The 25,518-nt window shown below is 38.3% G+C and overlaps 1 protein-coding gene across 1 annotated transcript in view; it reads left to right on the plus strand.

The window, feature by feature from the left end:
• The window catches only part of USP6NL (USP6 N-terminal like), a 183,349-nt gene that overhangs the window by 119,181 nt on the left and 38,650 nt on the right, over positions 1-25,518 (plus strand). Inside the window, exons 5-12 of the mRNA XM_063448231.1 lie at positions 394-474; positions 3,881-3,988; positions 5,295-5,404; positions 9,446-9,494; positions 10,820-10,940; positions 15,840-15,934; positions 19,733-19,798; positions 20,887-20,986. Of these exons, the coding sequence (XP_063304301.1) occupies positions 394-474; positions 3,881-3,988; positions 5,295-5,404; positions 9,446-9,494; positions 10,820-10,940; positions 15,840-15,934; positions 19,733-19,798; positions 20,887-20,986 (730 nt within the window). The remainder of the gene's footprint in view (positions 1-393; positions 475-3,880; positions 3,989-5,294; positions 5,405-9,445; positions 9,495-10,819; positions 10,941-15,839; positions 15,935-19,732; positions 19,799-20,886; positions 20,987-25,518) is intronic.

The following is a 25,518-nucleotide window of genomic DNA, read 5'->3' on the forward strand; positions in this document are numbered from 1 at the left end:
CAAGATTTGAGGTAAATGTATATTTTATATGAGGGTGTATTAAAATATGTATTGTATTCCCTTCTACTCCTCCTCACACCGTTAGATTTAACCTTTAGGTATATTCAGATATATATTTTTTTAAATGTTTAAGGTTTAGTGTGTCTTTATTTAAATTATCTTTAAATCAATTCAAGAGCTGTTGTATACAGAACAATAGTTTTTCTTGTGTTTTTATTATTTTTTTTTTAACAAATTTACTCATTAGCCGCCAAAGAGTGCAATGAGGATTTTTACAATTGATGTTCTACATTCTACAAGCTCTGAAAGTACAAATAAATGGAACCAGTCTAGCATTTATTGTATAAAATGTTAATTATTACCTATCATAATGATTTCTTCCTTATTTTTTAGCAAAAATATCTTGAAATTGAAAGAGTATCCAAATGGCTGAAAATGCTGAAAGGTTGGGATAAGTACAAGAACAGTGAAAAGGTAACTAATGTTCATGTACATAGAAGGTATTGTACATTGGTGTTGATATTAAATATGGCTCTTGGCAGTTAGAAGATACAATATATATATATATATATATATATATATATATATATATATATATATATATATATACACTTCGATCATGCATACATTTTGTCCATTTTTGAAAAGGTATATCCCTAACAGGTTTCCTGATAATCTCTGTCCAGATCGAATATAGGACTCTCCTGCTTAGTTTGCCTAGTTAACTTTCAGTGCTTTTTTTTGTTATGTTTATGTATTGTGGAGGTTTGATATTACTTATTGTGGCATCCTACTCGCAGACGACAAAGGACAAGCACTCTCTTTCCCTCTCTTTCCCCCTTAGTGATTAGCTCATGTGAATATAGCCCATTACCTAGTCATTAGCCGAGGCTTAATGTAAATGTGAAGGGTTTTATTGGCGTGAGTGTCATATTTTTATACTTGGATCCTCAAAACGTGGTTACCAGGAGAACAATGGCATTGTGCAGTACCTGGCACCTTGATCTCTACCTGACAAAATAATTTTATTAGTGGCCAGACACTTTGGCATCAAACAATATTTACTCTAAAAACCTGTGTTCCCATGCCAAACCAGTGCCCTCCCACCCCCTCCAGATAGCTCATTGTCTGTATGTTGTTTTGACTGGGCTGTTAGCATCTTCCAATGCAGTGCAGAGTTCCATAACGCCGGGTGGAAAGTCCCAGTGACTTTAGACGTCTGCACTTTTCGTCGGTACAATGATCTCCCTCAAGTCTTTGGTGTCGTTCGAGACCTCACCACCTCTATAACCCCTCCACATAGCACCGTGTTTGATTCATTGTTGGCACATCAGCCTCTGAACAGACGTGTCACTCTGTTGCTATATTCCCTCAGGAGCATATGAAACTCGTTCTGTGAGGAAGCAATCACTGCAGTTAAAGTAGCTTCATGGTAGCTACTGTATGAGAACATGGGGACTGTCTGTAGGAGGGTTCCCCTGCTTTTCTGATTACTTAACCTTTGACAAAGAGACATATGCTGAGAAATTACTGGCATCAGGGGGAGGAACTTCAGTTTAATTTGGAAATATCTAAAAATGTATAATTTACAGACTTTCATCTATCACAATATATAGACCAGGGGTCTCAAACTCAGTGTACCTGAGGACTACTGGTCAAAACCTTATCTGATATGGGGTCTTCTAATCCCTAATCTAACGTGGCCTTTTGCAGCGGAGGGTGATTCTGACATGACCCTCCATGTATTCCTGTACACCGTTGTTCCGTCATGTTCTCTCCCTTTCAAACAAAATGCACAGAACGTGCTCTGTCAGCAGAAAGTGCTGGTTAGGGAATTACAAATGGTCTGCACACCCGTAGTTTTTACCTTTTGGTATAAATTTAATGTTGTGCTCTTTAAAATAAACACAAGTTGTGTGTACCATTGTCACTTGTCTTAATACAATTTTACATAATGTCACCTTTATATATTACTAAATTAGGGACATCAGATACAATTTTATGAAACTTCACCAATCTCACTGCAGCATTAACCAGCCATTGTGACAAACTCCCCCTTTCCTGTGAGTTTGCCACGAGTTTCTGGAGGGGCCTGTTTGCCAGCCTCCTACCCTGCTACGCTCTCTGGACGTGGAGAGGTCTACCTACTGGAAGCTGGATCCTGGTCTTTGGTCCAGGGTGGGGAGAGGACTGCAAGACCCCAACCAAGCTGCGGCGTTTCGTGGGGTTTACGGTGGTTATGGTGGTGCAGTGCTTATGGTACTCGCACGTACTAGGAAGCAGAGATTGACTGAGGTACCCGATCGGGGTGCCAGGCGATCCGTTACAGCCATCTATCCTTTTTCTGCATTCTACATGAAATACATTGTTTGCCAATACTGTAAATTGCTGAATAAGGGGATAGACACCTAATAACACTCCATCTACTACATTGTGAACAAAGTACATACTAAAGGATACTTACTTCCCGCCACCAAATTTTGCTTAAAAGAAATGTATCTTGCAAATGATTATTACATTATAAAACAGTTTAGAATGGAAAAGTGTTTAACCCCTTAAGGACCAAACTTCTGGAATAAAAGGGAATCATGACATGTCACATATGTCATAAGTCCTTAAGGGGTTAAAGCTGCTAGCGAAATATATATTTTTTGTAAAATCCATTAAGTCAAACCGTTTTCTTTAACCCCTTAAGGACCAAACTTCTGGAATAAAAGGGAATCATGACATGTCACACACGTCATGTGTCCTTAAGGGGTTAAATATGTAATATTCCAGCGGTGTGATTTCCTCTACTGGTTATTTTTAGAAGCAATGGTTGTGAAAATGTCACGTGCTGCTGCTTATATCAGCATGTTTTTACACAATCGTTACCACTGCTTTCCTGACCTCAATGCAGGATTGTATGTTTCTCATTTACACTGCTGCCTTGCAAAAATTGTTACCTGTTCTAGCAATTCTAAGGAAGTGTTTAATTCACGGTGCATTCTTAATGTAGCCATGCCATTTAAGAGTTGATTGTTTTTTTTGAAAGCTGCTTTTAATGATGCAATTGTCCTGTCTTGCATATTTCCCACTGCGTTCTCCTTCCAAGGCGGAAGGGAATAGGCTGCCGAATATTAAAATAAAAAGTGGACAATATTAAATAGTATTATAGTGTGGGTGTGTATTTGTATACATATGAAACTAAACATGATGCACTCACCTGAACACACATACATTATAAGAGTGCTGCTTGGACCAAATCATTCAACATCCAGCACACTCACTCATTTACTAAACGGAAATTACAAATAATGGTGATTTGCCCCTGCAGAGAGTCTCAGAAGGAAGTATTTTGTAAGAGTCTCATGAGAGCAGGCATTGGGTTGCTAGGATAGGACTTGCCAGGAATTGGGGTATATTTGTAGTTTTGGCAGGCTTATGCAATATATTATCATATATTGTAACAACCCCCATTAGTTTTATCTGGATTAGGTGTTTATAAAGAAGATTATTGCATTCTGTGAGCTTTGAAATTGCCATTTAGTAAATGAGTGAGTTTGCTGGATGTTGTATCTATACATACACTAGGAATCTTAACCATATTCTTATCCAGCTTCTCCAAGGGAGCAGTTTGCAGAGTGCTGGATTATTTGTCTAATTTACTTCAAATTGTATATCAAGATAAAATAAATAGTCATCCTTAGTGTTTTTTTTTTTTGTTTTTTTTCACTGATCATCTCTAGGCCATAGTTCTCCACATTACTGTCTGTCCATGTCTCCGTAATCGTGTACACACTTAATTGTGTACACTGATTTTATTATTTCCACTCCACACGTTGTTAGCCACCTGCTTGAAATTACTATGTTTATCCTAATATATTGTCAATTTGTTTAGCTTCACAGGAGAATTTACAAAGGTATTCCACTGCAGCTAAGAGGGGAAGTTTGGTCTCTCATTCTTGAAGTACCGAAATTAAAAGATGATCGAAAAGATCTGTACTCGGTAGGACATATACATGTTTGTGTCTTTTGTTGGAGTTCACCAGATTGAGACAAATATGCTTTAAATTTACATAAAGTATTTTGTCTTTTAGTATATAGTCTGAGCAGATGTCACACATTAACATTTTTATGGTCATTGCATAGAGGTAATTGACCTTTGTAAGGTAATAAAATTTGCTGCCTTTGTCTTAAAGGACCACTATAGGCATCCAGACCACTTCAGCTTAATGAAGTGGTCTGGGTGCCAGGTCCATCTAGGTTTAACCCTGCCTGCTGTAAACATAGTTTCAGAGAATTATGGTTAATCCAGCCTCTAGTGGCTGTCTCATTGACAGCCGCTAGAGGCGCTTCAGCGCTCCTCACTGTGATTTTCACAGTGAGAAGATGCCAGCGTCCATAGGAAAGCATTGAGAAATGCTTTCCCATGGACTGATTGAATGCGCGCGCGGCTCTTGCCGCTCGTGCGCATTCAGCCGATGACGTCTGAAGGAGGAGAGTCCCCAGCGCCGAGGGAGCCCGGCGCTGGAGAAAGGCAAGTGTTTAACCCCTTCCTCCCACTTTAGCCGGGTGGGAGGGGGGCCATGAGGGTGGGAGGGGGAGGGGGGGCGGGGTGACCTATTAACACTATAGTGCCAGAAAAACGAGTTTGTTTTCCTGGCACTATAGTGGTCTTTTAACAATGGTTCACATAGATTGTTTTCTAATAAAGGGGATATAATGCTTTTTCTCAATGGTGAAATTAGAGTTGACAACAATACTTCCATTTCAAATGCATTGGGAAATCACGAGCCTTCTAATTGTTTTCAATGAAATTGCTGAGCATAACCAATAGATCCTACTCAATGGTTTGTAGGATACATAGGCATTTAATAGCATTTTAATTTGATGATGACTAAAGCCATTCATGTGTAGGCAGCACAGGTTCTTTAATAGAATGCCATTAGAGTGACTGAAATAGTCACTGGGCATATGGGTGGAAAGAAGAATAACTTTCTTTTGCGAAGCCAGGTTGGGAGCTTTATGTATTAACCTTGGCGCATGAAGTGTTCCTTTAAGCTCTCATTTCAGAATTTACACACGTAAAAGCATTCTATCTTTTGGTTACCTTTTTTTTTTGTAACCAAATGTATTCATCTTTTGTTGGAAGAAATACATTTATCTATCGTGTGTTATTCAGAGGGTTGATAGAATCGTGTTCTGTGTCTTTATTGTTCCCTTAAACCATTACACTCTAGTTAGTAAAAGAAAGTACAATTGTTTGTAGTATTGAATTTTAAATTATACAACACGCTATTTCTTTTTATTAGATTCTGAAGCTTAAAGCACGGCGTCTATCTCCCGACATCAGGCAGATTGATCTAGATGTAAACAGAACGTGTCGAGATCACATTATGTTCAGAGATCGATATGGCGTTAAGTAAGTTAATTAAACTAACTTCTTACCAAGTCTATGCACGCACTGTTTTCCATTGGTGAAAAAAACCCAAACATTCAGTATGTCTCCTCATATTGAAATCTACGTACACATGTTTTCCTACTATGTCTTAAGTACCATTCATTGTAAATACAGATTGGATTCTTGACAGCGCTCTGGAGCTAAACCAGCTTAATGTACTATACAGTCTATCCCTTAAGCATCCATGTGCTGTGGTAATAGCTCATCCAACCTGTATAATAAAGCCTACTCTAAAACCTGTGCTTGTTAGAAGGAAAATGTCACTTCTCACGTTTTTAATAATGTTTGCTTATTAAAATAAAATTAAGTGTAGAAAATCCACATAGTTATACTTCTATTCTGAACCTGAGCACCTGCATTTTGACCCCCTCTGATATTTTATAAGCTCTCCCCTTTTCTCTCATTAAAGGACCACTCTAGGCACCCAGACCACTTCAGCTTAATGAAGTGGTCTGGGTGCCAGGTCCAACTAGGGTTAACCCATTTTTTTTTTTTTATAAACAAAGCAGTTTCAGAGAAACTGCTATGTTTATAAATGGGTTAATCCAGCCCTCAAAGCCTCTAGTGACTGTCTCATTGACAGCCGCTAGAGGCGCTTGTGTGATTCTCACTGTGAAAATCACAGTGAGAGCACGCAAGCGTCCATAGGAAAGCTTTAATAATGCTTTCCTATGAGACCGGCTGAATGCGCGCGCAGCTCTTGCCGCGCGTGCGCATTCAGCCGAATGGGAGGAGAGGAGGAGGATCGGAGGAGAAGAGCTCCCCGCCCGGCGCTGGGGAAAGGCAAGTTTTAACCCTTTCCTCTCCCCAGAGCCCGGCGGGATGGGGTCCCTGAGGGTGGTGGCACCCTCAGGGCACTATAGTGCCAGGAAAACGAGTATGTTTTCCTGGCACTATAGTGGTCCTTTAAACCTGGTAAGTGGAGGAGGAGACACCCAAAAAGGTTACACATATTCCTCTCTTATTTCCAACAAATTACTCTGCCACAATCAGATTGGACGGTATTGCGAGACAGCTTTTACCTTCTTAATTGTTGTCATGGCCGCATCTGTTTGTTTATTTTTTAACTCCCCTAACGACTGCAATACATTTTATTGTCCCCCTAGTCACCCTCAAATGACCCTAGGCACCCCCATTTTTACTTTTTAAAAGATCTTTATTTTATGCCCAGTCCTGGGTGTCGCCATCTTTGTGTGGGCAGATGAAGGCCATGGGACACCTCTTCTGCCCACAGTAGATAGGCCTATGAAATCCCTGTGCATGCAGTTCATTTTAACTCTTGGGCATTCGCTATTGTCTGAAATTCGGACTGGAATTTTGGCTATTCATTCGTGAATATTCATGAATAGAAATTGTTATATTATATTATGAACTATTGTTCCCATCCCCAGCCCTCACCAATCTGCGTCGGGGGCTATTGTCTCCCCCAACCCCTCGTCCCTCACCCATAAGTGTCGGATGAGGGCCCTCAGTGAGAGAAGAGAGGGGTGGTATTGTATTGGTGGTGGCTAAATGTGAAAAATACCCCCCCCAGGTGACTACGGGTCACCAAGCCCTTAGTCACACCCTTGCCCCAATAAAACCCTACCTACCCCCCAACCTAAAAAATAGTGATGGAGCAATAAGCTAAAGACCTGTTAATTAAAAAAAATATACTTGCCACTAGATGTCGTCTTCTCTCTAAAACCTTCTTTTTTTTAGCCACAAATAAATAAAAATTACAAATCCATAAATCCTGTCGAACGTATAAAATAAAAAAGAACAAATGTTTTTTTTTTCCTTTTTTTTCTTTTTTTTTCTTTATTTTTGCATGTGCATATAAGTAACAGACAAGCTTGCAGGGCCACGACAGCAACTGCAGGCATATTCGTAGCATTTCAATGAGTGGCATATGATACAGCACTTTTTTCTTTTTAGACATGAGGACAACAAGTTGTGCAAAATAAATTTTTAACCAAACAAAATGCATGCATTTCGTCCTAACACAAATGGTTAAACTGTACTCATTCTGTTAGGATGAATTTCGGTGATTTCACCGGCGCCCTGTCTATATGACAGGGCGTTCGAACAGCGAATGAGGCAACACGAGCGCACAGGAAGTTCGGCATTACAGTGCCACTTTAATATATACCTGTAAACATATGTTTTATAGATGTGTGATGAGCAGGTAGCATGTGCGCAATTGTATTTATTTATTTTATACCTAAACAACATCCAGGTTGCCTATCAAACCATGCAAACAATTTACTGTAAGGTTTAATATGCATTTGTTGTTCAAGTAGTTAATGTACAACTTTTTGGAGTTATAGATATCATGACACCATGAGTCTATAATATCAGGAACATTTTACATTTTGACCTCTTATCGAAAGATTTTCAAGGCTAATAACTTTGCAGATTTGTTTTCTTATTATGGAAATATATATAACAGGAAGTTCTGAAATCTAAAGTGTCGTGCTTAAAGACTGCACAGTTTATGATGTGTGCTTCTTCTTTGGAGAGAAATAGTTTCCATTTTTATACACAAATATTGAAACTGTCACAAAATGGTATATTAAAGGAATATTGCTTCTTCTATCTCTCTGTATCTAGCAGTTTTCTTACTTCCACTTGATAAATTAACTATATGGCTTGCATACTTTCAAATTTGACCCATTACTGAATCTGTATAAAGGAAAAATATCCGTGACACGCTATTGCCAGCTTTGTTCTTTCATGAAACATTATGTGAAATTTAATTTAATTGATCGTATGTATCTGATGTCAAGATTTATATTTAGCAACCAAATCCAATGTCTCTGAATTAATAAATTATTCGTTTTTGTATAACCAGTAATTGTTCTCAGCAGAACTCGTTGGAATTTCACAGTAGTAATTTGGGCATCATTAAATAGGTTGCAACCCCTGCCAACTTAAAAAATATATATGCACCATAAAATCCTCCTTAATGACTAAATGAGCTAAGAGCCTATAAGATGAATTCTACCACTTAATTGACTTCATTACCTTCTGTGTGCTGTCATTTTCAGTGTCCTGCCTCTCTCTCTCTCTTTCCTGTCAAACTGTCATTTCTTGGAAATTCATTTAAAATTGTGGGTGACAGAGATTCTTTGATAGCAGCAGGAGAGGGATGTTTAAAATTGGCTTTTTTTTTTTTTTTTTTTTAATACAACACTTTCATTTAAAAGCAGGATTCTTTAGCTGTCATGTATCACCAGGTTTAAAAGTGTCTATTCTTCTAGATAATTTTGTAACAGAAAAAAACCCTCCTGTCATCCTTGTAAAGTTTCATATAATTAATTAGTATAATGCAGTTTTGGGAACATTCTTTTATCACAGCTGGAGGAAAATGGCAACCTGGTACATTTGTGTTATTATTAAAACCACAAATAACCCATACAATCGCAATTTAATATTCAGTCACTAACATAAATAGGATATGCCAAACTGTAAATCTCTTTAACCAAACTGTTTTTTTTCTTTCTATTTTTCTACCCAGTGATTTAAAAGATTTGATTAAACTAGTTTATTTTCTTATTCTATCTTTGGCTGACAAAATTGTTTGTACTATATGATAACAAACCGCTTGGCACACATACATTGCTTCAGTTTCATACATTAATGTCACTTGCTCTATATTTTTGCTCTATATTTGTCACCCTTTCTCATGTTGTAAATTGCTAAGCTGTGATATATTTTAGCCAGCATGACTGAACCATAGTTAAAAACATTCTATTAAAGTATATCTTATTGTGCTCCTACCAGTCTGCACCACAAAAGCACCAAAGTCAGAAGACGTTGAATACATGTATAAATATACTGTATTCTAGCTGTCTTGGTTTGTCACTTTCTAAGTGATTAAAAGAATGTAAATAGTATTCACATAGCATATTATTCTTTACTTTTACTATTACAATCTATGTATTGTGGCTTACTTTTAAATCTTGTTGACATTAAGAGAGTACTAATGTGTATATATGTATTTTTAATTGGTCACTTTAGGCAGCAAGCTCTGTTTCACGTCTTGGCTGCATACTCCTTGTATAACACGGTAAGTTAGTTCATATAGTAGTATTCAGACAAAAAAAAAGTTTTAATTTTTTTTTTTTTATAAACTTACTTGATGTTGGGTGGGGAACCCAAGAAATATCTGTCCACTGGGGGCCTTTTGGTTTCTTAATGACATTGTTTATAATAGGCTAACACTTTGTTATATACGCAGTTTCAGCTATTGCAGTTATAACTTTAGAAAGTGCTCTGAAAGATGTGCTCCGACATTGCAGAATTTGAACAGGTGCCCTGATTGTGAATTATGTTTAATGCTCCGACATGTACACAATACCTCAAGAAGGGTAGTAAGAGTTTTGTGGGTATTTTTCTGCTTTTTTTTCTTTCTCTCTCTCTCTTCCCCCGTTGCTTAAATCGCTGGTCTTCTTTAATAAATTAACATTGTGTGTAATTATCATGTTGGTCACAATCGTTAGAGAAATCACACTGCTTGGGGACCACTACGCCTACTAGAACTCTGCTCTGCCAGATGGTGTACATATGTATGAGGAAAATCTCCTGGCAAAAGATTTACATGGTGTCAGAGCCAGCCTTGTTAACCCTCTGATCCTGAAAATGTGTTGTAAGTTAGTAAGTGCCACCCGCAGGCTCTGAATTTATTGGAACTTTAAAATGTTGAAATCTGAAGTAAGCCCAAGCACATTTTATTATGTAATGGATCAAATATTTTTCATTTATGTTCACAATTATTAACAATACAACATTTCAAGATGTCTTGAAATACAATTTAGATTCCAAATCATATTGTTAATATGTAATATGTTCACGTTTTTGGTAGTGCTAAAACATTAGTTATGTCCTTGGTGTTGCAGAGAGCGTGGACTTTTTTGGTTTACTCAAGAGTTGGAACAATTTTGTAAAGTTCTTAGTTTTGCAGAGGTTGGTGTAGGTAGAAGAGACGTTGATAAATGTTATCCTAATGTTGACAGTTCGAGTCCAATTGACATTGCAGGTTTTAGGACTAAAGAGCTGAGTTTTGGAATTTTTCCATTGTGTCTCAGTTGGTCAGACACACAATGGGGAAACATTGGAATTCTCATCTTAGTTAATAAACCCAAATTTGTAACATTCCTTCAGAACCACATTTTAATAGTTAACATTGTTGAAAGGGATTAGCAAATAGCTTAGCGATTGTGGTTTAACATTTGCAATTCTCTTATGTCACTTTAGTGAATATTGAATGTATTCATTCAAGTTCATTGTAGGGAGCTATCTCAGAGTACCATAATTTGTTCGTTTTTTTTTTTGTTTTGTTTTTTTTCTTTTAAACCTTCACTTTAACTCTTTTTTGTATTTTTTATTGACCAGGAAGTTGGATACTGTCAGGGAATGAGTCACATTGCAGCATTACTCCTTATGTATATGAATGAAGAAGATGCATTTTGGGCCTTGGTAAAACTATTTTCAGACAACAAACATGCTATGCATGGTAAGAAATATTTGTTGCTTTTTGCAAGAAAACAAGTGTATGTTTGCTTACTTTTCCAACTTGTTCTGCGATTTAATTCTTTTAAGTAAGCTTTTCAAATGTTCACAATCTCTTAGAATTTTTTTCAAACGATTTACCTGCAGAAGCCACAGTGAAAGTATATAGCACATTTTTTTTAAGCTAAATTATTTATTTATGCATTTGTTATTATTATTGTTGTTTTTTTTTTTTTTTTTAAGATTGTGATCATTTGAAAAGCTTATCCAATCAAAAATTAAATCAAGGCCCTGGTTTACATTTTTTAAGAAAACAAAAAAAAGCTTCTAAACCACATTTGTATGCATCCATAAACATGGTGGTTTAGTATGGATGTTTTGAAGAGGTTGTGTACAAGATATGCAATGAAGATATGCCTGACATTCTATTGTGAATTTAAACAATTGACGTTTTGCAAGTGCATTCATAGGTCTTTTTAAAATGTTCACAATATTTCACTTTTATTTATTTATGTTTTTAAATACCAAAGGCATGTATGAAAGATTTTGCAACATCAATTGTAGATATGTTTTTGGTTAAATGCATTAAGACATTCTGACTAGAGGAAGAAATTTGATTGCTGCCATTCTTATAAATATTCACATAAATGATAATGCGAATATAAAACTCCGTTCCACTTAGCCACATTGATTCTCTGTAAATGCACAGCTGTTCTACATTTGTAGAAAGTACTTAAAGCCACATTTTTGTTTTTAAAAAAATTATACAAATCAATTTTTACTAGATTACAACGTTCTAGTCTAGCTAATGAAACTGTGAGAATTTCCCTTATGCGTATGTTAGAGACCCTATAGTCACCAGAATAACTACAGCTTTGTGTAGTTGTTCTGGCGAGTAAAGTTAGTCCCTGCAGGCTTTTGCTTCAGAGAAAATGTGACAAGCGCTCCTTCCCTCGTATGTTTGCCCCGGACTTCTGGAGGAGTGTAGAAGTGGGACACCGTTTGGGAGTTATTATATATGTAGCGGGATTGAGGACCTAACTACACTGCATGGATCTGAATGCTATTTGGAGAACTTGGGCGCTCAGATCAGGGCTATTTAACAATGTATTGTTTGTGGGGTCCCCTTGTGTTTTCCCTTGGACGAATTCTGCCCTGGGAGAGAGGAATTGGGAAGGCAGAATGGCTACTGTTTTGCCCACACACAGAGACCAGGGACTGTCTTGCACCCACTTGTCCAGTCACATTGGACTCCTAAGGACTTGGACTGTGTACTCAGGGGTGTAGGACAGACTTGTTGCAGGCCCATCGTGGGTCTGGCCACAAGTCTGTCTATTTTTGTGCGGTGAGATATGTGATGGATGGCCTGATTTGTTTGGCGCCATTTTTGTGACTGTTTTCCATGTATATAGATATCGCTGTATTCTACATAGAGCAGTGTGTGTGTCTGTATATGCAGCTGTGGGGCAGCTGCTCTATAACCTATTAAGTATGGTTAGGTGTGAAATGTATTCTGTGTGTTAATCAAGTTGCATGCTGCACTGTGAATGACAACCTGCTGTGGGAGCCAGCAAGTGTACTACAGCAAAGGGCTGTGTTGATGTAACCAGAGATTGCTCCTTTGGCCTCACTTAGTGGTCTAATTCAGAAACTCATACAACAGGAAACACTCTTAACCTCATCTTCACCAATCTCTGTACCAACTCTAATCTCTCCATTATTCCAATTCCTTTATCTGACCACCATCTCCTGAACTTTGAACCAAATCTCACCGCCCTGATCTCCAGCATTTCTCCACCAAACTCTCCTTTTACCCATCTCAAATCTCACTTGCCCTAACTCTGCAACCTCACTCTACAACTCCGCTCTCTCTCCTCTCAACTAGACATCATGGCACCTCCTACATTTAAACATAGCAAGCGTTCCCAGTTACAACCCTGGAACACCAAGCTGACCCGATTTCTCCAAAAATGTTCCAGAACTGCTGAACGCTGTTGGAGAAAGTCTCACTCTGCACTTGACTACATCCACTATACATTTATGCTCGCTCCTTCACTCTGGCTCTTTCCTCTGCAAAAGTAAACTAGTACACCACCCTCATAAGTACACTGTCCGCCAACCCAAATGCCTATTTCTCACTTTTAATGCTCTCCTTCACCCTGTTGCTCCCCCTGCTCCTACCACCCTGTCAGCTTTAAACTTTGTAACTCCCTTTACTGAGAAGATTTCTACAATCAGGGAAGAGATCTCTAATCTCTTCTTTCCCTTCCAATACATCTTTCAATACATCACCCAACCCCACTCACTCCACTGTTCTATGCTCATTCACACCTACTACTACAGAAGAGGTTTCCGGTCCTCCCGCCCTACATCGTGTTCCTTCGATCCTATTCCCTCATATCTAATCCGCATTCTGTCTCCCTCTAACTAAAGTTTTCAATTCTCCCTTTCCTCCGGCACACTTTCTTCACCCTTCAAGCATGCAACTATAACGCCAATTCTGAAAAAGTCCAACCTCGACCCCAACTCCCCATCCAACTACTGCCCCATATCGATGCTGCCATTAGCCTCCAAGATCCTTGATAGAGTTGTGTATGCGAGATTGGCAGACTTCCTCAAATCCAACTCTCTGCTTGACCCACATTTTCATTCCACACACTCTTTCCGAACTTACCGCAGACTACTGACAAGACCGGATATACAGGACCGGTGACTGCAGCAGTACTAAAAGTCATGCTGGGTGACTTGCAGAAAATAATCCAGGCGGATCCAACTTCGTGCCGACCTAACAGGCCTGGTCTGCCGCATAGTGGCCTCCTCGGACAAAAACACACAATCAATAATGGAGCTCCAATCTGAGATAAAGATGCTGAAAATGCAACAATCCAAACACAAGCACCGCTTCGCAATGATTGAGGACCACAGACGTCGCAACAATCTGAAGGTCAGAGGAGTTCCAGAGGACATCCCCGCAGTTGAACTCCCGCACCTAATGTGCAGATTAATGGGAACACTGTTGGCACCTAAACAAGCCAGAAATATCACCATAGACGCAGTCTTCAGGGTTCTAAAGCCCCTGAGGGCGCCAGCATCGGCTCCCAGAGACCTTGTGATGCGGTACTGCAACTCTGAAGACAAGGTGGCTGTCCTGGCCTCTCTCAAGGGAACTACTCCTCTCAACTTTGCGAACATGACCCTGTCCTTCTATGCAGACCTGTGGGGCGACACACTCGAATGGAGGCAGTCACTACAGCCTTTCATGGCGCTGCTTAAACAGCACAACATTCGATATCGCTGGTGCTCGCCACAAACATTGCAAATCTTGCAAGGAGACACCGTACACTCCATGTACTGTCTTGCGGAGAGCTGCTGCGAACACTCAATTTGCCTGTGGATTCCCTACTAACTCCTGGCCAGCCAGAACTGGACCCCGCGCTGGGATCAAGTGAAGGTTACACCGTTTGTACCAAAGGATGCAAGGCCTACTGCATACGCGGACGTTCCCCTCTGAACCATGGAACTCTCCTTCCACTACCAACCTCCCTACCAATAGGGACTCATTTTACTGGCGGTTCGAAGTTGGTTCATTTTATTTTTCCTTTTTTCTTGTACAAAAACCTTCATTTATTGTTTTTCTGCACCACAACCCACCAGATGAAGTCTTTAGCGGCCATTACCACGTGAACCAAGGAACTCTCTTCCCACTACCATTTTCCCGAATAGTGGGGACTAATGGAACTAGCGGTTCGAAGTTTTTTTTTTTTTTTTTCCTTGTTTTTTTTTTTTTGTATTGGTTGGGAACTCTTAGCCATTGTTTATTTGCACCAAAACCCACCAGAGTCTTTCGCAGCCATCACCACTGAACTAAGGAACTCTCCTTCCACTACCAATCTCCCGACTACTGGGAACTCATGTTGCTAGGGGTTCGAAGTTGGTTTATTATTATTATTATTATTATTATTTATCAGAATCCTTACTATTTTACTGTTCTAAAACCCACCAGCCCTCTAATAGTCTAGGCTGAGATCCAGCATCTCCCCCACCTCCCAGTAAGGAACAAAATCTACGTAAACCACACAGAGGCTCGGGAGGTGCATCTATAAATATATATAAATATGTTTACTATATAGCATGTGTTCCGCGCTGCGTTACAGCAGGACAGTATGCTAATTTCGTAATATGAAGCCATCACAATGTTAATGTTGGAGTCTCCCTAAGAATGGTTAAATCCAGTTATATTGTTCTGCATGATCACAAGCACCACAGAAAGTCCCAAATGCAACTACTAAGCAACATCACTATTACCCAGCTGGACCTTTCATGGCTGAGTTTCGAGGAAATCTACCTGAATCGATCCCTAGCAATATAAAATAATAAAACCCTCAGCTCCTGTGCTATGTTATTTTGAGATGCACTGTATGAATACCAGTTGACACTAATGGATGTTATGTCTGGAATCTTTGTTATATGCCTGTACGACCTCTCTTGCTTGAGAGCTGAGAATAAATAAAGAATGAAAAAAATAATAATACACTTTGCAGAAGGCAAATTCTTTCACTTGCAGAGTTAAAACTATTATAGTGGTCTGGGGGTCAGTGTCCCTTTTAAACTGGCCGAGCCCCATGGAAGGTGTAGTTCTTAAAAATATCTGCAATGCAAAGATTGGCAGTCACTGTACAAATTTACATAAACAGTGTCTCGGTAGAGTACTTCATGTTTATTTCCATGGGTATATGTATGTCTAGATGATGTATTCATAACATTTGAAGAAGTGTCTTCACCCATCATCATTGCTGCTATATCATGCTGTGTGTATGCAAACGCTGTAAAGATTGCAAACAGATTTGGGAATTTATTAGGTTTAATGCTCTAAATTCGTTCATCTTCTCTGTTTATCTTTTAGGATTCTTTGTTCCAGGATTTCCAAAGCTTTTAAGATTTCAGGAGCACCATGAGAAAATAATGAAGAAATTTATGCCTAAACTAAAGCAGCACTTTGTAAGTGAACTCTATTCAGTGAAGCAATGTCGCTATATAGTGTAACATTGACATGGCTACTTTTAGTTTTATTAGTTCAAAGATAGATGAAAAGCATGTAAAAGTCTGATACCCTGTCTGTAGTATCACGGATAGGTTAAATGAGCTTTGAGAAAACTAAAATAAGACATATTCTTTAAACATACATTACAAACTATATTGAAAATCTCAAGTACTGTACATCTCAGTGAATGAAGTGTGGCATTGTATACAGAGTCCCGTTCAGTATTGCAGTATATCAGTTTAAAAACATGTAATACAACTACACCCTCTTAGATCATGGGCTGATGGATTTATAGTTTGGAGATGGCTAAAAGGATGAATTAGAGCAGGGGTAGGCTACCTACGGCACTAGTGCCATGCGCGGCACTCAAGGTGTCTTTGCACGGCACCCAAGGCTGTTAGAGCCAAACAGGCACTGGCTATCAGGAGTCCCAATAAAACTTCAGATATCTGCTAATACGAAGAGGTGGTGAAGGACAATCCTCAATTTATGCATTGCAGCACGTAGAGGACGTGATCTCAGATCACTTCCTCCCGTCACTTGTGAATAGGAATCCACACTGTAGTAGAGCAACCTGCAGCTGCTGTTGCAGCTCCTGTCCTTGACCTGTACCTGGCCAGCCTGGTCCCCACTGGAACCCAGGGAAGCCACCCACACTGCTAGATATACACAGAAATGCATAATTACCCTCCCCTCATACAAATAATAACAGCCCACACACAAACATACACACAATCCCCACAAACGCAACACCACTAACAATCCACATACATGCACACAACCACACACGCAGCCTCTCACGTGCAATACCCCAAACAGCCCTACACAATTCCACAAGCAGCCCTCATACACAGCCCACATTCATATGTATCATACACAATACCATAAACTACTAATGATCATATACAATATAATAGCTCATATACGCACAAATGCAACAATACAAAGCAATTACAGTAAAAATAACACAAGCAGAATACGGCAACATGCACACCTCAATTTCAAAAAAATAGGATTGGCACGCTACGGGACATCACAATCCTATATCGGCACAGTGCTGCTAAAAGGTTGCCTACCCCTGAATTAGAGGGTGTATTTCACAAGCCAATTTTCTTCAGGAAGTGTTCTACTGTAAATGTTAAGCTGACAATTGCCGTTGTTATACCATATTATTTTTCACCAAATAGGGAAGTGCTTTTTCGTATTCAGATGTCTTCATATAGTTATTAGAACTGGAACTGTTCAGTTATAGGTTTTTATTGTTTTGCCATATATGTTACAGTAATGTTTTTCTATGAATTAAAAAAAAAAGAAAGTAAATGGTTCAGCACCTCATAATGTTTAAATATTTAGTGTTTGGGAAATGACAGGTTAAAAATATAAAATAAAGTCTGCCTTGAATACCAGAACAATAGGGAGGCAAATGAAGATCTATACAAAATAAAAAGGCACAGGGAACTAAAATAACAAAAAAAACAAAAAAAACACATATTTAATAAACTAATTTCCTCTCAAACATAAGTAGTGAGCGTAATCCACTCCATTGTACATTAATGGCTACAGGACTACATGTTTTGGACGGTAAACAATTTTGTGTGAATGGTGGTGTGTAGGATTGATACTACACAAGTAATAAAATATAATAGGAATATTTCTTTCAATAGTAGAATATCTCAAAGGATAAGCTTTGTGCTGGCACCAGAGCTCTGCAACTTCATGCTATGGTCCAAGTATATAAGTTGCAGCTTATACATGTTGGAGGCTGCCCACAATATTTTTATTTTGTTTATTTAGTTAATAAACAGACATCCCTTTGGAACACTAGGCAACAACACAAATTATACTGCCATGTTAAAGCAAGGAAATTTACTATCGGACTCCTATGTGTATGTATACTAAAAAAAAAAATAAAAATAAAAAATTACATTCTTGTACCTTTTTGTTATAAAAAAAAACCCAAAATACCTGCCCCCCAATTATATATATATATATATATATATATATATATATATATATATATATATATATATATATATATATATATATATATATATATATATATATATATACATACATACATACATACATACATACATACATACATACATACATACATACATACATACATACATACATACATACATACATACATACACATCATTAGCAGTTTCTGCTAGCTCTACTATGAGCGGTATGTGTTTTGGCCATCCATTATTCATGCAAATTGCCCTTTTAGTTTATTTATTTTTTTAATATAATTTAACCACCAATGTAGCATGACATGATGTCCTAAATGTAACTAGAGCCACAGGAGGAGTAAAAAAAAAAAATACAGTAGTAGGGCAATGAAGCAGGGAAATAATAATGGGGGAGAGAGAGACAAACAAAGAACACTAAAAATATTCAGTCAAAAAATTGAGGAAGGGCTTGTTGCCCGAAACATTTGGACATTAAGGACATCTAATAAACTGCAGTCGCTCCTGGGTGTGCACTACCTACTTGATGCGCAGAACTCCATTTTTTGTCTTTCTGTTTATTACACTGTTGGAACTACCGTAAGGAGACAAGTAGGTAGTGCACACCAAGGTACGACTGCAGTTTATTAGATGTCCTTAATGTCCAAACGTTTTGGGCAACAAGCCCTTCCTCAGTGCTAATGTCCTTAATGGACATTAGCACTGAGGAAGGGCTTGTTGCCCGAAACGTTTGTTTATACTGCATCCTCTAATAAACTGCAGTCGTACCTGGGTGTGCACTACCTACTTGATGCGCAGAACTCCATTTTTTGTCTATCTGTTACACTGTTGGAACTACAGTAAGGAGACGCTGCACCTCGGATTTAACTGTTCATTACTGTGTTCTTTATCTTTGATAATCGGTGGGCATCACTGATGCCTCTGCCTCATCCTATGCATACTAAAAATAGTCAGGCAGAGTTCATTTCTCCTTCCTTTGTGTTTGTTGAGTAAAGAGGAAATATGAGTGGAGTTTTTGAGGGCTTTTTAGGTCTGTGTTTACAGTTTGAATTGGATCCTGAGGGGTATAGGAAGCCAAATAGTTGGGAAAGGGGTGAGTTTTGGGGGTAGCGGGCAATCAAGAAGATGAGCTTGGTGGCAGCATTCATTACAGATTAAATATGCGGGTATTTGGAAGGCTGATGAGTAGCGACTTGCAGTAGTCAAGTGGGGAAATAAGTGCATGACCAAGTGCGTTAGTTGGATCTTTAGTTGGACATGTGTGAATGCAGGCAATATTTATGTGTGGGAGTTACAGGATTGGAAACTGACAGTATGTAAAGAGAAAAGGTAAGACCTGAGTCAAAAGTAACTTCAAGACCATGAGCTTGAGGAGATGGGGTAATATGTGTCTCATGGACCTGTAGGGAGATAGATGTAGTAGAGCTATATTACAGGGGAAAGATGAGGAGTTCAGTTTTAGAGAGATTGTTTTTTAGATAATGGGATGACATCCTATTAGAAATGGAAGTTTGTGATGTGTTCCCGGAGGGCAGGGTAGAGACAGGTAGATGGAGCGTAGAAGAAGACCAAAAAGACTTGAGGAACTCCAACTGAGACGGGTAGTGGGGCGAGGAGGGGGCACTAGAGTAGAAGATGCTAAATGAGTGTTCAGAAAGATTAATTACACTGAATGAGTCATCTGATTGCCAGTTATTAGCATAGTCTTCATATTCAAGCACTGTCTTTACATTATTTCCCATACTACACTACTCAGTTTGTTTGTTTATTTCATTTCAGGAAACTCAGGAACTCCATACGAACCTTTACACTTTGAAATGGTTTTTCCAGTGCTTCCTTGACCGGGTAAATATATTGGCACAATATCTGCTTGCATTTATATGTATTCTTTGCATTCTTGAAATCTCTGGCATTGTTTATATCGTATGTTACCACTGTGGGTAGTCTAGCTGCAAGGATGAGACCGACTGGACATGATGAGAAAAGGTAAAACTTGAGTCAAAGGTAATTTCAAGGCTTGAGGAGATTTGGTAATCCTATAAAGCTGTTTCTTTTCACTAGTTTCTTGTTAATTAAATGGTTACTACAACCAAAAAACAATATCTTAATAAAATGTTTTTTGGCTAGAGGAACCCTTCCTATCTTGGTGCCTCCACCCAAAAGAAAATCCAAAACTTAAACAAAACAAAATAAAAACACTCAAATACATATGGCTAAAATTCACTTCTATTCACGAGCACGGAGTCCATGTCCTCCCTCAGCCCAATCATCCTCTGCTGACACCATTCTCCAACGCTTGAGAGAGATGGATGTCATAAAGGATGTGCTGAGGGAAGACATGTCCTCATTGCTCTTAAATGGAGTGCCACTAAAGTGTGAGTTGTAGGGAATTCAACATAATTTAAGTTTGTAGGCAAAAATAGCAGCGTTAAAAAGAAAATCTCCATGTTGATTATATTGTCATTTCCACTATTTTAGTCTATTGTTTGGTCTATTGTAATATACTTCAAATTGCTTTGAATTCCTGAATGTATACTTCAGAATATTGTACTGGTTATAGTGCAAGCAGTCTTTGGGTTTGGTCCCTCCTCTTTCTTCTCTTTTCTCGCTGGAGAAGGCTCGGTTTGCCCAAAACTATAAGGACTTCATCCATGGACTCTTTACACAGTACCCACTACAGAAAGCCATACTGGTTGCAGAACATATTATCTCTTTAAGAAAGTTATGATTGTCACTGCTTGTTAAGTGAGAGATTTTTTTTTTTTTTTTTTAATCTGGTAAGTTGCTGTTTGAATGTAATTCTCTTGTGCGTTATTATCCATGCAGCATAGTCAAGCAGAGGTTTAGTGAAAAATACTTAATGGTTTATGTATGTCTTCTATAATACACTATAATAATACCATACTTACTGAGTGCTTCTTTTCATTCTGTAGACTCCTTTCCCTCTGAATTTACGGATATGGGACATCTTCATACTTGAAGGAGACAGAGTCCTTACCGCCATGTCCTATACCATTTTAAAACTGCACAAAAGTAAGACCATCCACACTGCTTACATCACCGAAATGTTATTTGTAGAATCTGATTTGTAGAATCTAGCATTTTATAGAATGACATTGCAGCTACTGTAGAGCTTTGATCTTCCCATATTCTGGTGCAGAACTCCTGAGTGTCATTTCTTCCTTCAAGTCTTTCACTGACTGATCTTGACAGAACTGGGACAATGACATAGGCCCCGAGAGAACATGTTCGGTGGATGTCGCTCATAGCATTATTCTTGGTATTCCAAGGCCCCCTAGTAATGAATTCAGCAGTGATCATTGTGCTAAAGTGAAAAGCAAGAAAAAACATATTAACCATTGATTCTTTCCTCTCTCTCCACAACTTTAGGGAAGGAGAGTTTTCAATCTTTGCATTGTGTTCTAAAAAGGACTGTAAAACCTGTTAAATACCAAGCTGTAGTTATTTTATCCCTTTATTACTGTTGTGGTCATCGTGTCCTATAATTCTTCAATCTGTATTACTATCGCAGTCTGCATTGTTCCGCTTACCAGACAACCAGAAACGGGTTAATTAGACTTACAGTTCTGCAAGGTTTATTTTTAATATTCTCTCTTATACATAAAATATTTGTTCAGTTAGATATATTTAAAAAGGAGCACACAAAATATTCATCAAGATAATTATTCAGGCATCAACAGGATTTTTCAAGAGCTTGTAATGTTGTATATCCCTAACTTTTTTTTTTTTTTTTTTAAGTAAAAGGCTCCCAACAGAACACATTAACATTTTATTTATGAAATTTGAATGCTTCCAATTAAATATTTCAACATATGGCGACTTCTTCTGTTGACCTGTTTGAAAAATAACATATTCTTTGAATAAGCAGAAAACTTAATGTATAAAATGCCATTAAAAATTTAATTAATTACTACAAATTTTGAGTTCTGTTCAACAGATATAAAGTGAAAATCACTCTTATTACTACTGTTTTGATATGCATAGTGAGTCTAAGATTTGTTTCTGTAGTTCATTCTTGGCCTAAGGAGACCAGTTTAAGAGATTGTTATTTAAGTATGATTTCAGCTTTCTTATGCTGTTTTGAAATTACCATTTGCTGTAGAATAGATGGAGAGATGAGGGACCAGGAACAAATGACACTGCTATCACTACTGAAATATGCAGTTAAGTGCTGTAGAAGGAAAGTTTTTATGACAGTGTGGAGTCATAGTTATGTTTATTCATGTTTCCCTGAGGGTACTGGCCATTTTATGATCCTATAAAAAGCTACTAAATCTTATGGGTATTGTTTAATCACTAATGCAACGGAACAGAGCACCATTTGTTGCGACAGATACATATGTAAAGTACAGTGCCGAAGGCATTCATTTTTTTAATAAAAAGGGGTGTTGCCGTTCTTGTATTACAGAGTGTGCAGTGTAGATTTGTGAAAAATGTCTCAGGGAAAAACTAAGCATTGTGATATAACCTCAGATATGCTATCAAAATGCAAATACATAATTTTGTACATGCTATTTTACATTCTTTCGCATATGTACCAATGCATGTAGTAAAAAAAAAAAATATATATATGTATGTGTGTTTGTATTATTATTATTATTATTATATATATTACACTCTCCCAGCTGTCCATACTGTTTTCTGTAGATGTTTGATTATATTGTGATCTATAGAGCCGCAACGTTACATATTTGCGCAGGTATCCTAAACAATAATTTAAGTAAATTAAGTTTATATATACTTCACATTTGAATAGCTTGTTTTAACAGATTACATAGCACTGTTTAGCCAAGTGTTGAAACCTGCTTCACTTAAAGGGACACTCCAGTGCCAGGAAAACAATCAGTTTATTTCCACATTAAGTGTATAATTCAAATTCAAATATTGAAATTTTCACATTATATAATCTTATCCTGCAAAGTCTTATGTTGATGTGATACACAAAATGTTACAATTTTCTGTATCAAACCCCAGCTGTTTATCAAGATGCATCTTTTCTGAATGTCAATTGTTCTTTAGGGGGTGGGTGATGCTTTGCATTAGCTGAGATATAATGAAGTTAAGCCTTTATTATTTGAGCCATGTAATATTTAACAGATGCATCACCTTTATTTGATCAATAAAACAGTAGCTTCGCTGGACATCGTCTAAGGAGGGATATTATTCCCATCTAGTGTATTCGCAAAGGAGGATTACGTGCAATCACTACCTAAGCATGAGCAGTTCCTAGCTGGCCTTTGAAGTAATTGCTATTTTATTGATCAAATAAAGAAAACAGATGTTTTAAATATCAAATAGTTAAGGCTTTCTGACTTATTTTCTTCTACGCAAAACCACAAGTAATTTAGATCAGCCTATTTGTCAGATTCTTTTTTTTTTTGTCAATCTTTCTTTTATTAAGGCATGTGCAATAGGGTACAGAACAAAAAGAGGGGAAATGCAATAGTGATATACAGATAAGGGTTAATACAGCGTTGATTACATTTCCTGCTAAACAATGCCTAATTTTTTATTTTTGTGTTGGTTAACGAGTTTAGGTTCACGTTTGGTTTTTAAACGGTTGAACAAACATGTTTAAAACAGAGTTTTAACATCACTCTAGCCCAATTACGTCGTGACATAGGTGTTGGAGCAGGTAGCCCCCGCCATGACTTGTCGTCTAACTGTCAGCTGGTCAGTGATGGCCTATGGGCTATACCGATGCACATTTTCATTAGGAGTCTAGGTTTGAACACCTTTAAACTTAAATGCAGCATGACAGCAGAAAACGGTACAACAGGTAACGAGGCATGCATTTAGTATTATGGCTGGCGGCGCTTCTCTGACATGGATATGTCTATGACTATGCAAAAATGTAAACAGCCTAACGAAGCCTATGCAGTTGAGTTAGCAGTAACTAAATAAAATACATATAAAAGTTAAACTAATGATCTGAAGTAAGGAGCGCCAAACGGCAGTTATCAATGCTAGAGGCAGCCTATGATGTGTAGTCATGTTCTATACTCTCTAAGCAGAAAGAAGCCCTGCATAAAATCTAGGGTGGGACGCTTAGAGAAACTCGTTTGGGTCAATAGGTATAACATTTGAGAGCAGTTAACTATTGCTGGAGATTAATGAGGAAATGTGGTTGCTGTGCCTCTTGCTAGATATACCTAGTACAGTTAACATATTATTTACGGTATGTTGTAAGCTTGTTAGTATAACTAATGCGAGGAGACACGGTGAAATCAACAGGCTAGTACAATTATAAAGAAATGCGTGTGCTGTGCTTTTCGTCAGGAATGCATAGGAAAGTAAACATGTTATCTCCTATATGGTACAAGCTAATTTAGTATAATTAACGTTGTTGATCACAATGGAATGAACAGGCTTGCATCATTAAACATATATACGTGTTCAAACATGTAGAAATAGGCTGACGAGAGTAAGAAGAACGTGGATGAACAGACATGGATTAACTGCGTAGTTGAAATGTCAGGCTTATGGGCCACCTTGGGACACATTCCGCTATGTTGGGGGTGTTCACAGTTGTGGGGACCCCTTGGGGGGGCAAGTGCAACTTATTCATTGCCGATATCAGTCAATTAGGGGTCGCTAAAAGTGTCTACTTATGAGGGTCAGGTGTTGTTCAGCATTGTCAGTGCGATTCCCCCTGGGTGCCAGTCCGGGTGCTATGCTCACTTACTGGCTTAAGCGCAATTCACGGGCCGATTTGTCAGCCGACTCCCCTGCGTGGCTGTGAGGAGGCTGGTGCTTGCGAGGTGTTTGCAGCCGCTTGGCTCCTTTGCCTTCCACCCGCTCTCACTGCTTTGCTGGGGTGGTTTCTCTGTGTGTCTGCAGGGCTCGCTCGAGATCTTCTAGAAGCTACTGGCGTGAGGGTGCGTATGAGGGTGACCTTCTTGCCCCAGGTCTGTGTGAGGTCTTGCATCCGTCGGCCACAAACTCTGTGCATGGTGCAAGCAGAGTTTCCTCCACGTGTGGGAGTAATAGAGGGCCTGGCAAGTCGCTTGTGCTTGCGCTGCTTGGGCCTCCATTTGTGTGGTTGATGCGGTCGGGTGTTCCCCAGTCTGACCTTCAACCCGGGTGCATTTGTCAGATTCTTATTCTACACTTGTTTATGGCGCTTTGTTCATAAATGCCTTAAATCAATATAATGTTCTACCTTAATATGCCATAAATTCTTTATAGTGCTGTTCAGGCCTTTTGTTGGCCACAGAGAAATACTTTAGCTGCGATCCTATTTTGGTTTTATTTACATATTTGTTTTTTTACACTTCATAATTATTGCTAGATTATTTTGTTGTCTTCGCAGTTTTTATTATTGGTACTGAAGTTACAGAAGTCAAAAGAATAAAGCATCAGTAGAATTGCAATAACATTTATAAAGGATGATAACCGCATAACAATGTAACTGCACTTTTTAAAAGAATTATGCAGAAGAATCAGCAAGGAGAGTCATGAAAAATTGAGTATTTAGTGCAATAAAAAAGATAAACAAGGTAAAAGTGAGAGACAACAACCAGAAGATTGATTCAAAACCAGAC

This window comes from Pelobates fuscus, chromosome 3 (genome assembly GCF_036172605.1).
Source record: "Pelobates fuscus isolate aPelFus1 chromosome 3, aPelFus1.pri, whole genome shotgun sequence".
Taxonomy (NCBI): domain Eukaryota; kingdom Metazoa; phylum Chordata; class Amphibia; order Anura; family Pelobatidae; genus Pelobates; species Pelobates fuscus.